The sequence below is a fragment of the Engraulis encrasicolus genome, chromosome 17 (assembly GCF_034702125.1).
Source record: "Engraulis encrasicolus isolate BLACKSEA-1 chromosome 17, IST_EnEncr_1.0, whole genome shotgun sequence".
Lineage (NCBI taxonomy): Eukaryota > Metazoa > Chordata > Actinopteri > Clupeiformes > Engraulidae > Engraulis > Engraulis encrasicolus.
In genome coordinates, this window is record NC_085873.1 from 21,374,200 (window position 1) to 21,398,377 (window position 24,178).

At 44.3% G+C, this 24,178-nt stretch overlaps 2 protein-coding genes across 2 annotated transcripts; both read right to left on the reverse strand.

Moving 5' to 3' along the window:
* Positions 1–5,396: 5,396 nt before the first annotated feature.
* LOC134466938 (leucine-rich repeat, immunoglobulin-like domain and transmembrane domain-containing protein 2) lies at positions 5,397–8,653 on the reverse strand. Its single transcript, XM_063220864.1, has 3 exons — positions 8,544–8,653; positions 7,469–8,253; positions 5,397–6,226 (listed from the first exon to the last, which is right to left on the reverse strand). Exons 1-3 carry the CDS (start codon positions 8,651–8,653, stop codon positions 5,397–5,399), a joined length of 1,725 nt encoding a protein of 574 aa, XP_063076934.1.
* Positions 8,654–12,012: 3,359 nt separating this feature from the next.
* lrit1b (leucine-rich repeat, immunoglobulin-like and transmembrane domains 1b) lies at positions 12,013–19,762 on the reverse strand. The gene is made up of 4 exons (XM_063220865.1): positions 19,635–19,762; positions 17,959–18,425; positions 16,873–17,181; positions 12,013–14,065 (listed from the first exon to the last, which is right to left on the reverse strand). The coding sequence occupies exons 1-4, from the start codon at positions 19,760–19,762 to the stop codon at positions 12,972–12,974; spliced, it is 1,998 nt and encodes a 665-aa protein (XP_063076935.1). The 3' UTR covers positions 12,013–12,971.
* Positions 19,763–24,178: the final 4,416 nt, after the last annotated feature.

Below are 24,178 nucleotides of genomic sequence, written 5' to 3' on the forward strand. Positions count from 1 at the left end.
TCAATTATGGGCCCCCTCTGTCCCTGGGCCCGGGACAACATACCCCTTTGTCCCTCCCTGTCTGCGGGCCTGGCTGAGGCCACTCCATGCTCCTCTGAGCTCCTCTCCACTCCTCTCCACTCCCCTCATGCCCCTGTGCTCCTCATGCCACCCCCACGATCTCCTCCAATGGGATCGGTCTTACAGTGTTCTATAAAAAGTGCTGCTTTTTGAAGTGAAGGCTTCTCTCGAGGATACTCACTCGCCAGTCCAATTGATTTGTTTGTTTGATTGGACTAAGCAGTGAGCAAAAAAGGGTAAAAAAAAAAGAACATTTGTTTTTCTTTTTAAAATTATATTTCCGAAAAGTGTGTAAAGAAAGAAAATGTTTGAAATTCTTACCTACCTTCTTCACTTCGCCTGCCTCTCTTCTGCCTTTCTTAAATCTGTAAGAATGTCAAGAAATGCTTGCCCCTTTTAGAGGGATCAGATCAGGTAGTGAATTATCTCTTGGTTGTATGCTGTAGTTAACCTCAAAACAAAAAGCTAACCTGTGTGCTTTTGAGGGATGTTTACAGCCTGGTTCAGGTGTTTAAGATCTGAATCCTTGGCAGGCTTCTTGGCTGAATGGGCTGCATGAGATTTGCGGTGTAGGGAGGGAGTAGGGAGGGGGAGGAAATGCAGAGAAGAACTAAACCGTTAAGTAGCTGAGGCGTCGAGAAACCTTCAGACAAACCTGCACTGCCATCTTCAGGTACTTTGCTGTCCTCGTAAGGAACAGACCTGTCCCAGGTATGTTGGAGTTGCTTATGCCAATGGATCGTTTGACTGCGTACCCTAGTGTAGGTATGGCTGCATGCACCATGTGTGTGTTCACAGGGAGATTAGGCAAACATGGTTTGTAGAACATCTCATAGGTTCATCAAAATCAGCTATTCACAGTACACCGACCTCTTCTGAGAGTACTGAATTGATTTCTTTTATTTTCTTGTGCTGTAATGTATGCCAAAACACATTATGTGAATGTGATTAATTTAACTTGTTTTTTTCTGTCTGTTTGCATTCTGTCATTTTTATTTTATTTTTATTTTTTTTACTTTTTCCCACACCATTGAGTCAGGAATTATTAAAAAAAAAAAAAAAAGTAGCATGATCTCTCTGAAAGTGTGGTGAATTTAAATAAGCTCATTGCAAAATTGACTTCAGGAAATAATTCACATGCACAGTATTGTTCTAATGACTCAGGAATCACTCCAGTCCAGGGTGTGTTTCCTTTGCTACTATGTGTTAGATGACCTGAGTGGTTGACCAGTACCGGAAAGCAGGACTGGACTGGGACCAAACAAGGTCTGGGCATCATTGCCATCTACATTGTTGGCCAGTATGTGAGAGCAATCAGGGGGAACTCACACCCCTGAATGCAGATGCAACATTGTACCCAGTCTGGAAGAAAATACAAAGAACAGAAGAAAAAAAAAACCAAGCAGCCCCTGTGGAACGTCAATGGCCTGTTTGTACAGATTTCCAGCCCAGCCCTGGATGAAGGGAACTGTAGTCATGTTTGCTTGCCGTTTTGTGCTTAATGCTGGGAGCATGATGACAGTTTGCCAATCTACAAGCAGACTTAGTGACCATTGGTTCATTCTACAAGCAGACTTAGTGGCCATTGGTTCATTCTACAAGCAGACTTAGTGGTCATTGGTTCATTCGCTCGTCCCCTCTATTCCTTCCCTAAAAGTTAAACGTTTTTTGTTACACGCACAACAGTAGAAAAGCTTTTTATATGATGATGTGATGACCATGTCTATGTTTTATTTTGATGTTTTTTTTCCCTTTTAGCTTTATTTTTTTAAGCTTTATATATTATGTGAATACTTCATGTTAAATATCTGTAAGGTCAAGCTGCTTTGGTGTTCATCAGGACGCTTTTAAACATGCTAATCCAGAGCAGACGTCCGGCCCGGGTTAGAAAAGGACTTCAAGAGAAGTGGCAATAGATCCGGATAAAAACTTTCACAGAAGACCTGGCGCGAGGTCACCGGAGAAGTTGCAATAGATACGGATATACACTTTCACCGGAGAAGTGGCAATAGAAACAGATATACACTTTCACCGGAGAAGTGATGTACTGGGAGTTCATTTGTACAGTTGTGGGTTGCATGCTGGGTGTTTGTACATTTGTAAATACTGACAGAGGCACAGTGTGCAAAGCAAAAGAGTTCCATTGCACAAAGTATACATTTAAGTGCATGCTATATGTGATGTGCAGCTAAAGATTGAATTATGGGATGTTACTTCGTATCAAGCTCAATATTTATGCTACTTCGGATAAATACAGAACATGTTGTATTCTAAAGGTTAACACAGAAGTAGTTTTTTATTTTACCTTGTCGTTATGGTGAATTTATTGTGCTTTTACCATGACTAAGGCACAGTGGATATCATGGTACGTTCTCTGTTGAATTATGTCTTTCTATCGTCTTTGTATTTATTATTTTTAATAAATATTTTAAAGCAATTCTTCCTTTGTGATTTTGTCAGGTAGGAATCTTAACAATATTAAATAGCGTTGAATACATATTTATTGTTGATTATTAATAATTAATTATTAAATAGTGAGTAGTGAAGCAATATTATTACGCATTGCTAATATTTATCATATATGCATTTATTATTTATAATCAAGAATGAATCATCAACTGTTAATTATTGAAATTAAAATGTATTGAGATGCACTACCTATGCGCATGCAATTCAATGATCAAATAAGTAGATGCATACTGACTGTAGATTTAACCAACCATGCAGTATTTGATATGAAAGAGATGTTATTTGTTTTGCCACAATTGCTACGTTTACATGAGACATTTAGTTCGGAATTATCTGACTTTAAATCTGAATAAAGCTTTGACATCGTCATGTAAACACCTCTTAATTCGGAATTAAAGGAAAGATCAAAGTAAACTGGACCGAACTATTTCATTCGGAACTATTAATTCGGAATTAAAAACATCATGTAAACATAGTGACTGCCTAAGAGATTTGAAAAGATAAGAGTAAATTGAATAAAATCTCTTGTGCTGGTCAATGACGGAGCAAAATAAAGCTGCCATGCTCCTTTATCTACAGAGGCTTTGTGTTGCTGATCGTACAAATCGAAAGTATTCCCATCATAGCGCACTGTACTTTTCAAATCCGCCCCTGAAAAAAACAGTGACATGGCACCAATGAGGCTTCTATAGGAAATAAGTGCCAGGGTATTATTCCAAGGGATGATTAGCAAATAATAGCCTACTGGAAAGGACAGCTGTTTTTATTCACGTGCTACCCGTACCTGTATTTAACTTACCCACCTGCATACCCACCCGTAAAATTTCAGTATGTTTAAAACCCACCCGTTTCATCATCTATTTACCCATGTCAGAGGGTACCCGACCCAGTGCAGGACTCTATCTCAGATTAACCTTGTGGGCCCTTTATGTCCATGTCCACACGGGATTACGCCCTTGAGGAAGTGAAGCAGGCCCCTGTGTCCTCTTTTCCTCCACTGATCTATTTGTCGTCTCGAAAGCCCCTTTAATTTTCCTTCTATTCTGGTAAGCGTCATGTACTGCAGCACAGCCTCCTACAGTAGCTGGACAATTAGGTAAGAAGGTAAGTGCTCATGAAAAAGCTTATGAATAGGGAACAATATTGACCACAAACCCAGGTTTGAATCCGGTCTTAGGTCTTTTCCTAAGATTGCCTAATTTTACTTTCCTACCCACTTCCAATTAACCATTCTCTGTCATCCCAATACACACACTAAAAGGCTAAAATATATACAGTAAAGCAGGCGTCACCAACGTGGTGCCCGCGGGCGCCAGGTAGCCCTCCAGGTGCTTCCGAGGTGCCCACCATGATGTTACGACCACAAGATTTTAGTCACAGTTAATGTTTTTCTTCATTTAAATATGAGATTTTCCCATTATAACCTATAAAGAATACTTCTTTATAACCTATCAGCAAATAATCATTCAATCATAGTGTGATTTGAGAACAATGTCAAGACATTGGAAGAGGATTCTGAACAACAAGTAGCCCGGGGGTAGCCATCAGTAGCCCGGGGATTGCCCTTGGTAGCCCTCTGACCCAGAAAGGTTGGGGACCCCTGCAGTAAAGTAATTTAAATAGTTGTGGTGAATTTGAAGAATGAAAATCAAGTATTTTTTATCATAAGGCATTTATTGACATTCACAAGTGACAACAGACCATGAATGACTCACAAAAAAAAATCAGATTATTAACATTTCAAATACATAGTATTCCCACTTCTATTGAAGTATCAAATGAAAGAAATATTTTTATTAAAAAATCACCGGATAATAAATAGTGAGACGATTCCACAAAACAATATAAATTTACAAATTTACAATAAATCACTCCTCCAAACAGTGGAAGCTGAAGTCCTTGTGTTTTTTTAAAGAAGGCATCTAAATCCGCTACAGTCTTCTCCGTACAAATGACTGTTGGACAATTCCATGGGCATTTCTATGTATTCATGAAATGTACAGTAGTCGTCAAAAGCAACAATCGTCTAATGAGAACACTGTCGCTTGTCCAGATCTCTTCAGCTTGGCCTGTGTTGCCCTGTGCTCGCAGGTACAGCTTTGGTTTGCATGTACTATATTGTACTACATTGCAATCCAGTTAAACGTACAAAAGTAAGTTTCCCTGCATCCCTAAGTTTGTAACTTAACTCAATTTGAGGCTTTCTCAAGTTGAGTTCACTTACAAATTTAAGGTAGCAGGGAAACATACTTTTTTACTTTTAACTGTCTGCAATGTTTTGAAGTGTATGCGTATCTAAGCCCTGCGATTAAAAACCTTTGCGTTGTCTTAATCCCATATTCTGAATTTGTGTAGGACTGTGCCCATATAGTGTTGCAGTGTTTGTAAATGCAAAACATGGCACAAACTCTGGGTAGACATCATAGATCACAGTAGATGTAGATAAACACATTGTTGTGTCTACACTGAGTGCACAAAGGTTAAGGGAATGGCAAAACACATGATCATCTGCTATCGCAATCAATTTCTCCACCACGCTGCCTGATGGGAAACATGCCTTCAGGGGCCTATACTAAGAAGCTGGTTCAGGAGTAAACCAGGTTAAGTTAAGAGGTAAATCATCTAATAGAAGAACCTCTTCTTCAGATGCTTTTTTCATCTGTATTCGATAGGACAGTGAAGACGGTGACAGGAAGCGAGAGGGGAGAGAGAGACGGGAAAGGGTAGGCAAAGGACCCGGGCCTGAATCAAACCCGGGTCAGCCGCATAGCAGACGAGTGCCCTACTGTTAGCGCCACGGTAGGGCCAGCTGATACACCTTTTATCTTTACCCGGTTTACTCCTGAACCAACTTCTTAGTATACCCCTCAGTACAGCTTGTCTTCCGACCGCCGTCTCATCCTGCCGTCCTCCACGGACTCTCGGAAAAGGCCCTCATCGCTGGCCGCCTGCAGGCTGTCGAAGGTGCCCTGCCTCTCCGGACCTCCTACTCCACCGCCGCCACCACCTCCGCCGCTGCCGCTAACCGTGTCGCTGGTCTTCTCCTCCCTCTTGCGGCGCTCCTGCACGGCCCTGGTGACCCGCTGGACGCAGCCGACGTGTGTGTCGGTGGTGCAGGCGTACATGCCAGCTGGCACGGCCAGCACCATGGCGCACACGATCACGATGATGTGGATGAGGCGCTCGCGCTGCTCCAGCTCGTTGACGTCGCTGCCCGTCATGAAGACGATGCACTGACCCGGCCGCGGCGGCTGGTTCTTCAGCGCCACGCACACCTCGTACTTGGTGACCGGCTGCAGGCGGTCCACCGAGTAGCTGGTGATGCCCGGCCCCATGTACAGCATCTCCTTCTTGGGCGAGTCGAACTTGCCGAAGTGGATGGTGTACCAGGTCTCGGCCGGGTTCTCCGTGACGGCGTACCACTCCACCGTGATGCCGTAGACCGTCTGCTTGGCGATGCGGAAGTCGATGTAGACGTTCTCGTTGGCCGAGGCCATAGGGAAGGGCGCCGAGGCGGCGGGCAGTGGCGAGGCGTTGCCGTTGGCATTGCTGGAGAGGACATCGATGGAGATGCGGACGGAGGAGTTGCCGATGAAGTTGTTGGCAGCGCAGGTGTAGACACCGCGGTCCACCAGGTGGAGCGAGGGGATCAGGAGCTGGGAGCTGATGGTGTCCTCATCCACCTGGGTCTGGGAGACTGGAGGTAGAGTAGAGTAGAGTAACTTTATTAATCCCTAAAGTAGCGTTTCTAAAAGGGGGTGGTGCAGCCCCCCAGGGTTGGGTAGCTCTAGGGGGGCATTGAAAAGGATACAGCTGACAGGGGCGGTGCTTAGTTGCCATTTGGGGGCATTAGTCTATTTCATTTTTCAATACTAAGGGGGACGTTGTCAGGCTTTCGATGAGGCCAAGAGGGAGTTTGTTCAAAAAATGTTGAGAACCACTGCCCTAAAGGGTAGGCCACTTTTGGCCAGAAATACCAGCCTGTCATCATATTCCAACATGCTTTAAGGATGCCTGAAGGCAGGTCAGTATATTGCCCCCTGTGCTGTCATAATTACAGTAATTCGTCATGGACACAACTTTTAATTGTCACGTCCAAAATCGCAATTTTCAATTAATTTTGATTAATTGTGCAGCGATGGGATCAGCTGCTGGAAGCTGATGGTGTCCTCATCTGGGAGACAGGGTCCAGAGCAAAGGTGTCAAAAGTAAAAGTAACTTTTGACACCTCTGATCCAGAGGTATGAGCAAGCAATACAGTAAATAAAACAATAAAAAAGGTTGTGGTCTTCTCAATTAATATCATGGATTCTCTTGGATGACTATTCCACAGCCAGCTGATCATCTGTTCAACACAAGAGATCTGTTCAAGTGGTGCTTAGTCTGAGCAAGCCAAACGTGGACATGGACTTTGTGTAAACAAAGGATCAAAACGGCTGCCTAAATCATGACATCATGTCATGTCATGTGATGTCAACAACATGGCCTTTAAAAATGAGGGTGCGAAACATCAAAACACACAACCACATGGAGTTTTCAATGGAAGATTACTTATCAAGTTATAGAATCAATCTATGCAGTCATGGGTAGTAAGGACATCAAACTTGTAGGTTGGACTACAGTATTGACTCTCCAGGTTGGTGATAGGAGTAATTAACCAGTGCTCCCCCCCATCCTCCAGCATAACTGAGGTACCCTGAGCATGGTACCATACCGCCGCACTGCTCCCTTTCGGGCATCATTGGGGGCTGCCCCCTTGCATGGGTGAGGCATAAATGCAGTTTCTCTGTGTGCAGTGTTCACTTGTGTGCTGTGGAGTGCTGTGTCACAATGACAATGGTAGTTAGAGTTTCCCAGTTGGGCTTTTACTTCATTTTTTAACTTTCATAAATAGCTACACAATCACAAAAACATTTATAATCTCCATTTACGACCTCACCTGTGAACCCTCGGATGTTCCTGAGGCCGTATATCCAGCGCACCACCGGCTCGGGCCTGGCCTTGACGCGGCACTGCAGCGAGGTGGCGGCGCCCAGGGGCAGCGTGATGTTCGTCTGCGGGCTGGACGTCTCCGGCTTCATGCAGCTCCTCAGCTCCACCTCGTGGAAGAACTTCCCGTTCTTGTTGGCGGGACCCGAGCAGGTCAGGTAGGAGTTCATGAGGATGATGGGTGGGCTGACGGCCTTGATGAATTCCACGAACCCCTTCAGGCGGCAGTCGCATAGCCAGTGGTTGTCGTTGAGGGCCAGGACCACGTTGGTCTCCTCGCCGGCGCCCCTCCTGGGCTTCAGCGGGTGATGGTTGTAGCGTGGCCAGTTCAGGAACACATCCTTGGAGATGACCGTAAGCTGATTGAATGATAAGTCTAAGTAGGTGAGCCCCGTCAAATGTCGCAGGGCGTACTCTGGCAGCACGTCTAGCCGGTTGTGCTTCAGGTCCAGGATCTTCAGGTTTGGCGTGTCTTGGAACGCCGTCCAGGGGATGGAGCGCAGCTTGTTGCCCTCCAGACGCAGCTCGGTCAGGTTGGAGAGGCCCTCCAGGCTCTTCATGTTCATCAGGGTGATGTTGTTAAAGTTCAGCCACAGGGACTCCAAGGCACTGACTCGGGAGAAGGAGGCGGTGGGGATTTCGGTGAGGTGGGAGTTCTCGATGCGGATCTTGGTGAAGTCCGACGGGATGTTTTCAGGGACCTTCCCCAAGGAGGTTTCCATACAAAGGAGGGACCTTAGAGATACAGGATGCTATTGTGAGCTATTGTACTGTGGGTTATGGCACGTTACAGTAAGCTTGTATATAATACCATATACAAGTCACTAATACACTATAATACAAACACACACACACAATAGATTAAAAATAAAAAAATGCCCCAAAAAATATTTCATAAAGAACAACTTTAAACTTTAGAGTGAGCCTCAACAGCCATTACAGTTCATTCAACGAACCGTAGAGACACACACTACAGGCTAAAATCTCAAAAACTAACACACAATTTTCTTGAAAATATTTGTTACCTTCCAAGGCCATCCTCAATGCAAGAACATCCAGTGACACAGAAAGACGATACAGAATTGATTTGAAAGAGCAGGAAGATGATGGCTAGTGCTACATAGATGTTGTCCATATTCCTTTGGGGAGCTCGCATATGGGACCGTCACCCAGGACGGTAAGCCTGGCTGGGCTTGGCGGCTAAGCTCATTACACTTAATCCTTCAGTACGTCTTGACGCAGATCACAGATCTGGGCAAAACAAAAAAGCACCACAGTAACACCATTGAGGATGTCTGGATTGTGTCTGACAGTTAGTAGAGCATCATTCATAAGAGTTGCATGCTTTTGTGCAACAGGTACCGATGACATGACAGATATGATCTTGAAAAGAATGAAAAAGCTGATGTCAAACAGGCAGGTTAAAATATACCCTTTTAGAAAAGAGATATTTTTTGTCAATAGGGCTTCTGGTACAAGACACGTTTCATACAAAAAAAATCATTACATTCTCGTTTGCAAAATTGTCTAAAATTTTACAAAGCCTCTTTAGTTTGAAGCATCATGGATCGTACGTGCCACTTGTTTGTCTCCAGGTAGTCTCTCTCTATCTCACCTCCTCACCTCTCTCTTTCTATCTCTCTCTCCCTCTCTCTCACACCACCTCACCTCTCTCTACCTCTCTATCTTACCCCCTCACCTCTCTATCTATTTCACCCCCTCACCTCTCCCTCTTCCCCTCTCTCTCTCACTTCCTCACCTCTCTCTCCCTCTCTATCTCTCTCACCCCTCACCTCTCTCTCCCTCTCTATCTCACCCCTCACCTCTCTCTGTCTATTTCACCCCCAGCCTCTCTCTCTCTCTAACCTCCTCAACTCTCTCTCTCTCTCCCTCTCTCTTCCACCTCATCACCTGTCTCTCTCTCCCTCTCCCTCACCTCTCTCTCTCCCTCACCCCTCACCTCTCTCTCCCTCACCCCTCACCTCTCTCTCTCTCTCTCTCTATCTCACCCCTCACCACTCTCTCTCTCTCTCTCTCTCTCCCTCTCTCTCTCACCCCCCCTCCCACCCCTCTCCCTTTGTTTGTCTAATCCAGCGTGGGTGGGGGAGAGAGGACTAAGAGAGGATATTTTTTTCCCATGTCGTGAGTGTCACCTGAGGCTGCCGAATCTGTCTCGAGCCCCTGCTGAGGGACGCCTTAAGGTTATTGGTTCCCAAACTGGGGGCCGGGACCCCTAAGTTAGCCGCTGAGGTACTGAAGCGGGGTCGCAGACAGAAGAGACTTGTATTCACTTGTATGGTTAATATGTAATGTAATGTATTTGCTGTCTTGTGGATTTCTAGCCATATTAGAGGACGAACTATTTATGGAAAATCTAGCAATATTGATGGACAAATAAATGGCTTAGATTGCTAGATTTTCCATTAATAGTTTGTCTGCTAATATTGCTAGAAATCCATTGCTAGGCTAAGACTATGGTGGGTGGAGGGGGTTGTGAAAATATTCTTAAGTCCAAAAGGGGGTCCCCGGCACTGAACAAGTTTGGGAGGCACTTCGTTAAGGTAGGCCTATTAAAAGGTATGGCTCAGAGACGCGCTGACGAATAGTGCAGAGCGCCGCAGGAGCTGTCTCACAGGCCTGTCTTAAGCCCATGCTGAGAGTCGCGTTAAGGTAGGCCTATTACTGACGAACAGTGCCTAGCGTTGCAGGCGCTCGCTCTCAGAGAGGGCTGCTCAGGGTTGTGGGTGACCTGTTGAACAACAGGATGGATTCAGGTTGACCACAATTGTCTTTAGGATGCGAGCCGCCGGAGCACATTAGCCATTAGCAAACAGGCCAGCGGGGCGAAGTGGGTTATGGGCGCTAATGGGCCATGGCCAACAGGATGTGGAAGTTGAGGCCGAGAACGACCTTTGTTTTCGGTTGGAAGAGCCAACACTGCTTTTTTACGAATCACCACTTTATTGTTTTAAACAGTGTCGCTCTCTTTCATCCGACAACTGACTTTGAAATACCCTGGAAAGCTCACCTGCTGAAAAAAAAACTCTGAAGGTGTGCCCTTGCGAAACTTTGTGAAAAAGTGTCATTTAAAAAAATACCTCGATATACAGTAAGATGACATATTGTTCCCTATAATTGTACGAGATACGGCTTAATTAGCGGAGGACACAAATGTAAAAAAAGACCCAAAAATCACATCCAGTTACTGAGCAGAAATCAGGACCAAAGTATCAGAAATTTGCTGTTGAAGCTTTTTTTTGCCATTGTAAAAAAAAAGATAAGACTTCAGACTTCATCTTCCTTTTTTATACTTGTGGTAGAAAACACATTTGATTAGGGTGAATATGAATTTGGCATGATATGCCCTTAGACAAAAACTCGCTCTTTCACGCTTGAAGACAAACTTGAGGCTGGTCAGTCAGATGGCTTGAACCTTCTGATGTCCATATTTGACATAGAGTTTCAGTTAGTGTGTTGGTCAAATACTGTATGACTTCCACTTGTTACAAGTAGATTACGGAGAGACCGACTAACCACAGTAGCCAAGTGAAGCATGGCTTTATTGACTCAGGTGTTGTGCTTGTGCTCGTGAACACGTGAAGCCCTGTACTGAATTATGTGTATGGACAAAAATAGATGCTCTACATAATCTCAATTGGGAGGGAGGATGTTGATGTACAAGGTCTGTACTGCACGTTGTGTCATGACACTATGTCATGATGCACATGATCAGAAATACAGTTAACAATTACACAAAACCCTTAACTCTTGGAAAAGGCTTCATCTTGAAGTTAGGCTTTTCTCTCCACATTCATTTCCTTTTCTCACTCTACACAGTGTGTATTATCAGTTGGTTCGTGAGTTCTTGTTGTGGACTGTTGTTGCCTTTTGTGCAATCACCCTCGCTAAATTAGAATTAGGACCTGATGTACTTTCCTTAAAAGGAAAGGCGAAGGAGTTTCACTCAGCCAGTTCACTGGTTCACTGTAGCAAGCTCATTAGCTTTAATCCGCCTAAGCGTCTCTTATAAGAGCCTAAATGGGACACAGTACTGTATTTTTAGTGATTGAGTGTGAACTATTCAGAGTGACTGTGAACCAAACAAATTAGTTATATCACCAATAATAAGCCAAGGATTGGTGCAACTTCATGAGCCACATTTTTACAAGCCGCATTTTCAAAGCAGTTTGGACCTGGCCACATTTTTTTTTACTCAATGAATATACCATAAAATTCAAAAGGTGAAAGAAAACTTGTCTAGTCATAAGTGCTTAGCAGACTTAGCCGAGATTACTAAACTTTGTCTAGTCAGGTCTCAGAAACTCAGCCTCCAGTCATTATTATTGTCAGGGGATATCTTTCGACCTCCAATCTGCTGCATTGTTTCTTTACCTTTTACCCAGTTGTTTTTTTTCCCACAGTAATCCTGTCACAATTCTTAGAACAACATAATGAATCACCACTCATCTATATCAAAACGATTTATTCCCTCATACACGTTGACTTACACAACCTCGTCCATTAAATATACATAATAAAATATAGACATGATTTAGGTTAGAATAAGAACACCTGGCACATAGACTCACACAGTACGTACATGTATATTTTACATAAAAAGGGACATAATACTGTTCCTGATCAGGCCTACAGCTATACTTCCAAACATCTTGTGAATCGAACACTGCTAGACCAAAGTACAGTACAGTACTTGTTGAATTGTTTGAGTGGATAAAAAAATAGCCTCTCAAATAAGAATCGGGCATCAGGTATTTCATCACGTGAATGACACTCCACTGCTTGGGAACGTCTTAAAAAAAGTGCATATAACAATACTTCAACCACTTCCACGACAGGTTCTCTTGACACAAATACACATTTCTTTCTTTCATAGGTTCCCTTTTGCAGTACAGTTAATCCCTTGCAAAGGTGACCTGATTCTTGGAATAAATAGTGCATGCTTCTGCATGACGCATTTTGCACGTTACTAGCAGCCAGGGCCGCTGACAGCTTTGGCCAGGCCCGGGACAAAGTCATCTGAAAGGGCCCCCCTACCTAATAAATACAATGAACTGAACACCGAATTGAGGGCCCCCTCTCTTCCTGGGCCTGGGACAATTGACCCCTTTGTCCCCCCTTGTCAGCGTCCCTGCTAGCAGCATCCATCTTTAGTCATCATCTCTGTCCATCAGCCCACCAGGCACATCCAACATCAAAGGGCTCCTTGAGCAAAAAGCGTGAGGAAGCACCCATTGATGGCCCATCATGTGTCAAACAGCTGCACGTTTTAAAGTAAAGTTCCAATGTTTCAAAGTTCAAAGTTCAAAGTTCAAAGCTTCCCAATAGGAGCTGACAGTATGTTTCAGCAAATGAGCCTCTTTGCCCTTTCAAACGAACGAACGAACGAATGAACGAACAAACGAACGAACAAACGAACGTCACTGGGGCGCAGCTTAGCAGAAGTACTCATTGGGGGGACCTTCAGTCCTGGCCGTGGCTGTGGAGTCAACACTAGAGCGCGCCGAGAGCAACCTGTTGGACTCCTCAGGATTGAGGCGCGTCAGGTACTCGCCCTCCATACCCCCCTTGGCCTTGGTGCCGCCTGGCGAGAGCGTTTCGAAGGTGACATAAGAGTCCTGGATGTCCTTGGACTTGCGTCCCAGCAGCTTCTGAAGCCTCCTCTTGAGCGCGCCGCAGCAGACGATGAGCGTGAGGGGCACGGCGATGACGCAGGCCACGGTGATGACGACCACGTTGATGAGCTTCTGCGTGCCGCTGGCGCTGGCGGCCTCGTCGGTGGAGAAGATGACGCACTGCTCCTTCTTGGGGATGAGGCCCTTGACGCACACGCAGGCGATGTACTTGGTGCGGGGCACCAGGCCCTCGATGGTGATGCGGTTCTTGCCCGGCTCCACGTTGATGCGGCGCATGTCACGCTCGCCGAAGACGGCATAGAGCACGCTGAAGGCCGTGGTGTTGGTGGCCATGGGCGCCCGCCAGTTGAGCGACACCGTGTGGTCCGTATCGCCGATGACCTTGACGGAGCGCACGATGCGGCGCTCGGGCCCCTGCTGCAGGAAGGAGGCGTTGGCTGCCAGGTTGGCGAGCACCACCTTGGCTATCTCGGCAGACGCTCCGTCCATCCCTGTGGAAGACTCCATCTGCTTCGCCTCCTCCTCCTCGTCTGAAACGCTGTAGCTCTCGATCTGAACGGAGGAGCCCGTGCCCCCCACGGGCTCGATGATGGGCATGGACGCTCCGGTGGAGGACGGCGGTGGCATGTACCTGGCGATCAGCTTCTCCTGGTAGGCCGCGCGGCCGAAGCCCTCGCCCTTCTTTCCCCTGCCGCGGCCCTTTTTGTTGGAGTCGCCGGCGTACATGACCTCCTCGGAGCGGAAGGTGTCGGAGATGATCAGGGAGATGATGGCGTCGGCGCTGCCTATAAAGTTGGTGGCGGTGCAGACATATTTCCCCGAGTCCCGGTAGGAGACCGCCGGCACGCTGAGGATGGACCAGATGATACCCTCCTTGGACACCTCCTGGTGGACTGTAACGACACAAGACAACAGCATTGCACATGATGAGAAAAGATGAGTTGATGAGTTTTACCAGACCACATTTATTACTCTTAAATTTTTAGATGCGTCCTAGCATCTCTAAAAGAGGGTATGTCTGTCCGTCCGTCGGTCTGTCCGTCTGAAGCGCATTCTTTAAATCGGCCAAAACACGATCTTTGCTTTGCCGCTATTTTTCACGGTGCTCTCTTCATGTTTGTGCTTTTGGACGCATCTTTGTCCGTCTGTCTGACTTGTTCTTTTATTTCAGACATGTAGAAGTTTTATCTTTTACCTGACATGTTTTGACGGTACAAAGTCCGTCTTCATCAGAGTGTCACAGGGATGTTGATGTGTGACGTGCTTTAAACATCCCTGTGACCCTCTGATGATGACGGAAGTTATACCGTCAAAACATGTCAGGTAAAAGATAAAACTTTTACATGTCTGAAGTAAAAGAAGAACTTAAAGGGAAACTGTGTGAGATTCTTAGTTGTGTATTTTCAGAATTCATGCTGCGCATTCACTGATGTTACCTTTTTCATGAATACTTACCACCAGCATCAAATTCTAAGTATTCATTATGACTGGAAAAATTGCACTTTTCATACATGAAAAGGGGATCTTCTCTATGGTCCGCCATTTTGAATTTCCAAAAATAGCCCATACTAGAAAATATTTGTTTATTACTTAGTAAACTTTCATGTAAAGATCAAATTTGGCAATAGGCAGCCCAGTTTCAATGAGCAGCATAGTTGCAGTACCTTTTTTGACCATTTCCTGCACAGTGTCCCTTTAAGTGTTATTTTAACAGTTAGACATAATGAACATTTTACATCACATTAATTACTTCATAATTCATTTTTTATTTGGATCCTTGATGCCCTGCAGTGCTTTGGTGGGACGAGTGAGCTCAGCTCTGGTTTGAAATGAGTGGACCTGCTCTGACCAACAATCGCTGACAGTTGACGTTCATGACGCATGTTATTATGCGTCCAAGTGCTTATTCGCTGGCCGTCTGGTAGCTGACTAAATCCTCCCCAGAGAATCGTAATCAGTCCATTCGTGAATTACATTGTTATTTTGCTTGTTATTGCCACAACAATGAGGGGGCGATCTTCTGAACTCCCTTGTTGAGGTCGGGGGAGAGGCAAACAATGGCGGCCATCTGCCCTCTACATGATTCTTTCAGTGTCATGTATCGCACACTTGTTCACACACGGTTGTGTTAGTAAGTTAAGTCACACAGAAAGTATATCCGGGGCCTTAATCTATTACTTAACCCCTGAGCGCAGAGTCTATGTTATAACCTTACTGTCACCAAAACTGTAATGGTTATGTCTTAATCTGTTACTTAAGGCTCTCAGTAATGCCATAGCAATATTGTTATCATGTAGTTGAGTATTTTCAGCATATAGCGATTTGGCCCGCCGTCAACCCCTTCTTCAATAAGAGGCTACGACTCTCTGTAATGTCCTAGCAATGTTGTGATGTACGGTAGTTGAGCTTTTTCAGCAAACATTGTGATGGATCGGCCTAGCTCTGGCTAAAACGATAGTGCACTGCCCTGTTACCCCGGCGACCCGGGTTCGATTCTGACCCAATGTAATTTCCAGATCCTCCCCCATCTCTCTCTCCCACTCGTTTCCTGTCCCACTCCTCACTGTACTGTTGTAATAAAGGCCAAATACCCCCACAAAAAAAACCCCATTGTGACGGGACAACAGGGAGTCCATCTGCACCGAAAGCCTATGACCGATTGTATTTTCTGGTACTTTAAGGCATTGTACGGTAGGTATATTGTAATGACATGTGAGGCAGAGACTAACCATGTAAGCATTGCTGACTAGTCTACAGCTCAGTTCTGTGACCTGTGAAATTGGCCTGCTTCTACATTAGAGCAAATTCAAAAATCGTACAGTCGATAACCTGACATAACCGCATGACAGGCGCTAAGCTGATCCAAAGAAGAATATAGTCTAAGACGACCTGCTTAAACCGCCTCTCCGCCTCTCACTCCTCACATCCTCTGGCCTCTCTCCTCCATTATATGACAACAAATAAATGGCACAGTTACGTAATGCCCTGCTGTCTTATTTTTATACGGCCGGCCTCAGCCTCTCGGCTCGGCTCATCTCGGCCATCCTTCAGCAGTCACGTCCTGACACATCGTGCAGATCAGAGATGCTTTACTGATCCTCAAGGGAATTATAATAGATGGTCACGCCCTAAGCAATCTCCCGAAACATCTCACTCTGCTATCAAAGAACCAGGGTTACGGTCGTAATCTAACGCTTGCTGTAGTGGCAAACATAGCACAAACACATTGCACACATCTGCATGCATACATACAATTAACCTTTAAACGTGTAAAAGTCACACCAGTGTGACAGGAGTGTTTTGGATAATGACAGTTATTTTGGGCTGCACAGATTATGCATTTTTGGAATTTTACAGTAGAATCTACACATTACTTTTATAGAATGTTCAAAACACCATTCCCTTTAACAAAAGCTGTAGCAATGTTTCTGATATTAAATGTTTTACTCCTTGTATCAGATTGTAAAACAAATTCACATTATATATGTCACAAATGCATTGGACCTTAGAAAGGCCAACTGTCTCACCTCACCAGTGACATTCATGCGATTGTAATACAATTTGGAATTTTAGAATCTTGCATAGTGGATTAGAATATATACACATTGGTTTGCCGTCTCACCTGTGGCTTTCATGGGCTTGACATTTTAGACTCTTGCATGGTGGATTAGAATATATACGCATTGGTTTGCCGTCTCACCTGTGGCGTTCATGGGCTTGCGGTCGGTGCGGCTCCAGCTGAGCTCAGGGACGGGCACCCCCACGGTGCCGCAGCGTAACAGGACGTTGTTCCCCACCGAGCTGCGCACGCGGGCCACGGCCGTGTGGACGCGCGGCGCCTGGCACTGCCGCAGGTTGGTGTCGCTCACCAGCACGCCGGAGAAGCTCTCGGGCTCGGAGCAGCGCAGGCGCGTGTCGATGAGGGCCACCGCCGTGGAAGCGGGGGTCTTCTGGAACTGCAGCAGATCGAACAGGCGGCAGTCACACACCCAGGGGTTGTCATGGAGACCTGTACAAACACAACATGTGTGTGAAGTTACAGGGTTCAGCCAAAACAATGAAAGCAATTCAATCAAAAGCAATTCAACTCAATTAAGATGTTTACATGATGTTTGGCAATGTTTTCTCTTATCAGTTGTATATTGTGCTGCAGTACTCTGTGATAGTATATATGAAACGACACACAACAAAAACATTCATGTACAAGATACAAAACACATTAATATTCCTGAGATAAGAACGAGGCTGATTTGCTTGTCATAGCTGTAGCCAAAATAAACGCAGTGTATCATATTTTACTTCTTACTTTTTGCATTTAAATTACTTTTACTGCTCTACTTTGTCGTCTTTTAGATACAGCACTACACTACTTGGTGCGCACAGTATCCCCAGCCTGCCCTTACCCAGAATCAGCTTGGCGCCAGAATTTACTTTGTCTTCTTTTAACCCATTGATGCCAAAAGCACCTGCAAAAAACGCCTGCTGAATGCCTAAGCCCTTGTTGGGAAAGTTGTCCTCAGACTATAAAAACCCAAATATCTTAGCCTCTGATGCACATAAAAACATGAAATAAGTTGCATTTAAACCCTAAGACCCTCATCTTGCATTAAAATATGTTCATTCAGTTGTAACATACCCACATTTTTATTTTAAAAAAAGCTAAAATCTCAGGAGCCTGAATGCAGCATATTTGTGTCTGCAGGCACCAAAGGTCAAACATGTATAAGTTATCAGGCTAAAATGGGTTAAAGACAGCACTACTACAGTATCCCCAGCAAGCCCTTACCCAGAATCAGCTTGGCGCTGTCTGCAGCGCCCTGCACGGTGGGCCGGACGGTCAGCCAGGACTGGAGCACGTCGTAGGGCACGGTGTTGATGCTGTTGCTGGACAGGTCCAGGTAGGTGAGGTTCCTCAGGTAGTAGGTGGCCACGCTGGGGATCTGCAGGATGCGGTTGTTGTGGAGGTCCAGGAGGCGCAGCTTGGGCATGTCCGTCAGCGCCTCCCAGGGGAAGGAGGTGAGCGCGTTGCCGTCCAGGCGCAGCTCGTCCAGGCCGGAGAGGCCGCGGAAGCTGTCGGAGTTGACGGAGGCCAGGGAGTTGAAGGACATCCAGAGGAACTCCAGGCCCGCCAGGTGGTGGAAGGCCTGGCTGGAGAGGCGCGAGATGTGGGTCTTCTCGATGCGCAGCTTGGCCGTGTCCAGAGGGATGTTGGAGGGCACCACTGTGATGTCTGGGTCGTTACAGAGGACACTCCTGAGGTAAAGGGGAGGAAAACCCAAGGTGAATAATTTAATATACCATCAATTGTAGTCATCATATTTTTTCCTCATGGGGACGTCCGTGATGTCTGGGTCGTTACAGACTAGAGGACAATCCTGAGGTAGAGAGGAGGAAACCTGAGGTGAATAATCACATATTAGGTAAATGTGGTTGGTTGCACTTGAAGAAGGACTAAGGAACGTCGTGCCATTAAACAAATGGGAGCATTAACAGTGTTGCGGACATTTATCATTTACTTCAGTTAAATTTTGTTTTGTCCAGCACCTGTTCCACTGATGTGCGCGCATTCTCTGCTTTCTTGAATAATGTAATATGCCATCATTCATAATTATTATGTTTTTAATCACCATGAGGGCATTTCTGGAAGCTCTCAGTTTTGGTTTCGTAATGCTGGTATATACAGGTCCAGAGGATATATATACACAGGTACAGAGGACAGGTCCAGAGGATATATATATACAGGTCAATACAGAGGACACTCCTTGATAGAGGAGGGAACTGAAGGTTTATTTAATGCATAACCTTGATTTCTATTTATAATGGTTGCATATTACCATAATAGTATTTGTAAACAGTCATTTAGGATTTGTAACACTTCAAATATTTATTATTAACATATGGTATATGTATCACGCAGTAGTTACTACAAGACCTATTGAATATGTATCATATAACTTTTTCACGAACACTGATGCTACTGGATATAAAAGCTTTCACATTTACCCCATTATTCCTTTCAGTTTATAACTTAAGTAATAATTTCTCAACATTGTTCCGCTGTTTGTGTTTTTCATTATCTAATTCAATCTTGCGTGTTTTTGTTTAGTTAAGAATGAACGACACGTGTCCCTATTTTTTTTACATCACACTACAAATCATTCAAATTCACCAACGGCTTTTATAAATAAGACATTCGATGAGCATTTATCTGTGTTGTCCAGTATATGTAGTACGTGCCACACATTGCACTGCACACTGTGTCTAACAAGGAAAGCAGATTAAGTAAGCATTCACAAGTTAATCCCGCACTAAAGAAAGAAGTCTTGAGAATCTCATGTCCAACACAATGCAGTCAACAGACAGCACATCACAAAACACTGTTTTGTGTTACACAGAGAAATGTATCTTGTGGCTCATGCAGCCCCATAGGGTGCTCCACAAATGCCCCTACGTCCCCTTTACCTTGCTCTGGATCCATCGCTCAGCTTGTGGTAGAAGCAGCTGCATTGGGAAGGGCAAGAGTAGCAGACCAGAGGAAAGAGGCAGCCCACAGCCACAACGCACAGCACCAAGGCCTCTCGTCCCAACATTGTTTCCCCCTTGGTTTCTTTGCCTTTAGTCCTTTAGTCCACTTGGGTTGTGATGCTGCATGGGTAGTCGTAGTCGTAGCTCTCTCTCTCTCTGTGGGTGTCTCGTCTTAGTCCACCAGACACAGCCACATCATCCTCATCCTCCTGCCCCACTCGCTGCGTGCTCCATACTGTGCCTGGCCACCCACTGAATCCTCAGATAAAAAAGGATAGACTAGGGATTAGCGAGAGGGACTTGGGGTTATTTTCATTGACGCGATTATTGCTTCCTAGAAGCTGATAGGCCGAGGGAGGGCTAGGTCCGTGTTTATATACAGAGCCCAACACTTCTAGAGAATTGACTGCTAGGAGGTGGTGTTAATAATAGAAGCTAGGTTAGGTGGAATTGCTCAAGTTAATTTGACTAATTCAGTAACATACTATTGTTTTGGTATTGCTGCTCTCACTTCCCTCTATTCTTTGCTACTATACACGACAATCAGTGCTTTACAACTGAATCTAGTGTGGGACTTTTTCATACTGTCATGGTGTTGAATTATTTTAATCGATCCATTTCGAGCCATTTTACTTCAGCAATGTGCATGAATAAGTTTTATGCATTTTCAGTTTGTTTTTTTTTTTGTTTTTTTTTACAATTAGGAACAATAAAAAATATTCTTTAAACTACTGAGTCTACAAACATGTCATACAAGTCTGCAGAGACAGTGCAAGTGTTTTATGGCTAATGAACTGTGATTGTGAAAGGGTTTCCAATACAGTGCAGTTTGCATCATATTTTGGTTAGATACTGGTTGCTAATATCAGGAAGCAGACTGCCAATGGAGCAAAAAAAAAAAATGTATGCTTGATTGTTCTTGAAAACTGCCCAAATTCAAATTCATGTACAAACACATGTGTGAACCTATAGAGGGCAGTAAGGGTAGAAAGTGCTGTCTCATTTTCTCAAAGCAAACAAATAAACCGGTCACAGGCTAAGGCTGAATAGGTTCATTCATGAGGTGAACAAATTGAAAGGTCAAAGTGCATTGTCGTCAGAAGCATTGCCACCAAAATAGTGTTTACCTGTTGTTTTGTGGACTAAGAATAATTATGTAAAAGGCTTCTGTTAAAACCTCTACCTGGATTCACATGGTTGGTGTCAGGGCTGCTGAAAGATTTGGCAAAAACAAACACTTCATTTCAAGATTTACTACCAGTGCATGTGAAAGCTAAAGGCTACAAAATCAACTGGACAGAAAGCTGTCAAAGACAAATATCTGCAAATGTGTCTTTAGATAAATATTTGGTTATTATTTTAAGGGGCAATATGTAGGATTACATTTAATTAACTTTAATTCATCACTGTCCCAAGTCAACCGATGCTTCAATTGCAAAAGGAAAGAATAGCGAGTAACCAATGCTTATTTGAGTCAATAATAAGTGAACGATGACTCTCGCGACCACTTTCACGGTCCGCTGACGCTGTTTGAAATCCCCAAATGTAACTTTTGACAGAGCGAGTGTCATGGGAAACACTTCTCTTACGAAAAATTTTATATATTCATATATTCACATTTGTATCAACTGCTGGCATTCTGTTATGAAAAACATTCTCACAGCGAGCTTAGTTAAACAGTATTTTTTTCATGACGGTGTAGCTTTTGAGACAGGCATGGCACGGGCACCGCACTAACTACGTAATCCTACATTGTGCCCCTTTAAATGTTTATTACAGTCTCTGAAATGACTCAATAATTTGAAATGAATCACTATGATTAGCTTTGACTTCGATTGTATGGTCAATGTCCAAGACAGGTTGATTAAATTGTATTTGGCTGAATCTAGTTTGTAAAAGCTAATGAATGTAAACACACACAGACTCTCAGTTTTATGAACACTCTGAGCATTGACCATTATAATGCACTGTACCTCAAATAATTTCCTTTACAGGAACTGATCTCTCTCTCTCTCTCTCTCTCTCTCTCTCTCTCTCTCTCTCTCTCTCTCTCTCTCTCTCTCTCTCTCTCTCTCTCTTGACCTCCCAGCAGAGCAAAAACTGCTGCTTAAAATATCTACTTAGTGATGCCATTTTTAGGCTTTTACAGTGTATAGAGAGTATATTTTTACTTTTCACTAATATTCTTGCACAAGATAGCAGAGGTGAAAAGGTCATCTGTGTTAGTTTAGTTATATGACAGCGTAAGCAGCTCTGAGTATCTGATGTGGTTTTCAGGCCGACCAGAACAGAGCCGGTGTCTGTGAACTTTTTCCGCATGTGACTGTGTTACCCGGATGAACCTGCGGATGAACCTGCCCCCCACATTTGGGCTTGCATGTCCACGGGGACCCTCGAGCCGGGGTCATTTCCCAATCCCACCCTGTATCTCTGTCCCACTCACTTCCTGTCACTATCTCAGACTGTCCTATCAAATAAAGGCATAAAAGCCGCTAAAAATATATATTTTTTAAAAAGAACCTGCTGACGGCCACGTTGTCAAAACGATTCACGGAGAAAAAAACAAGCATTTTGTGGTTCGCATTGTGAAACAACTTTCCGGTTTGCAAACGCTAAGATCTGTGGCGTGAACACAACGGCCGGTTCGTGATTAAGTGCGGGAACGGGCACCGACACAGTTCTCAATCGGCCTGAATGCACCAAAAGTGGGAACTTTCATCTGTATGCCTCATACCTGGTACATTTAAAGGTGGATTATGTACCACCACCAATTTCTACGTATTTATTATGACTTGGAAATTTATATCGGAAATTTAAATGAACATTGCATTTGGCAGACGCTTTATAACCAAAGCGACATACAAACGAGGACATAATCATAGCCAACATCACTAGCAGACACAAAGTGCACAGGAAATATCCAGAACAACTAGTGCAGATGCAAAGAGTAAAGTGAAGTAGAGTACACACACACACACACACATGTCAAGAGTCTGGCCTGGGGCTAGGGCAGCTCAAGCATGAGTGAAGTAGATAGACACGAAAGAGGAGAGTCTTTACTTGCTTCTTGAAGGCTGCAAGAGATGTACTTAGACTTTCTGCCTCTGGGAGACCATCCCACCACTGGGGAACAACAACATAGAACAGTCTTTCATACACAAATAGGTGAATCTTCTCCATGTCCACCATCTTGAATTAGCAGTTATAGACATATTTGGCAGTAAACCTTTCGATACTTTGGTCAGAAGAATATTAGTTAATTTATTAGTAAATATTCACGAAATGTATGAATAGATAAATGCAGTCCATTTACCATTTACCATGAAACCGTCAAATTTGTAAATGGGCAGAAATATTTTTTTTAAAAATGACTCTCCCTGACCTTAATGCTCATGGTGATGGACAATTGAACATACAAAATTCACAACTTGCTTACCCTTTTGGAGTCTGACAGAGACTCTGTGTTCACTGTATGGGGCATGTAAGGCTATTTAGTTGACCAGTGTAGGCAGGGTCGGATAAAGAAGACCCGGGGCCCCTAGGCTAAAGGTTGCTGTAGGCCCCCACGGAAAAGCAAATTTCATAACAAGAATACATAGACGGCATCATAATTCCAACCAAAGAGAAGTATTCATTTAAAACTCTACCTGCCACGGCAGACAAAGTTATCAATACTGCATCTTGTTACATTTCTCCAGTTATATTGATATTTTCCGCTTTTGTCCAACTGGGGGCCCCTTGGCAGGTGGGGGCCCCTAGGCTGCAGTCATATCTAGCATGTGCGTTAATCCGGCCCTTCGTGTAAAGCTAACATGGGCCATGGCCACAAACACTTGCTTTTGGGTTGGATTGTGGTCCCCACTCACACACCAGTCTTTGGTGTTTATCAATGTCTTGAAATTCTACAAACAGCCTGGCTTTGTGTCTAAGCGTGGCCTTTGTCTAGTGGATTTATTTTCAGTCAGTGCGATGGGGTAATCACGATCTGTGCCAACTCCAGCTTATGACGGGTCGGCTTGAGTTGCACTACTCATTGTGCAACATTGTAAATGTTAAAAATAGACCTAAAGAGTACCTACATAGTGAAAATATGTTATTTTATCATAAAGTAGATACTGGCTTAGTTTAAGTCGGCTCGAGTCGTGCTACTCTCACAGAAGTGTGGGGTGGGGACCGTTCCAGATTTTCCAATTCAAATTTGGTTCTTATTTGTTTCTAAAGACTCAAACTCGGACTACTTGGGTGTCTTATTCAGTGTTTTGCCATAACATGGGAAATGTTCAAAATAATAGGCGAAAGAGTGCCGACAGAGTAGGATTTTTATGATAATGTAGATATTGGCTCAACGAAGATTCATATGGTGAATCCTAAAATGTATTTATTTAGTTTTATTCCTCTGGTATACTAACACGTATACATACAAACACTTTGACCAATTATGGACATTTAATCCTGACAAATTCCTGGTGTCTTCAGTTTTC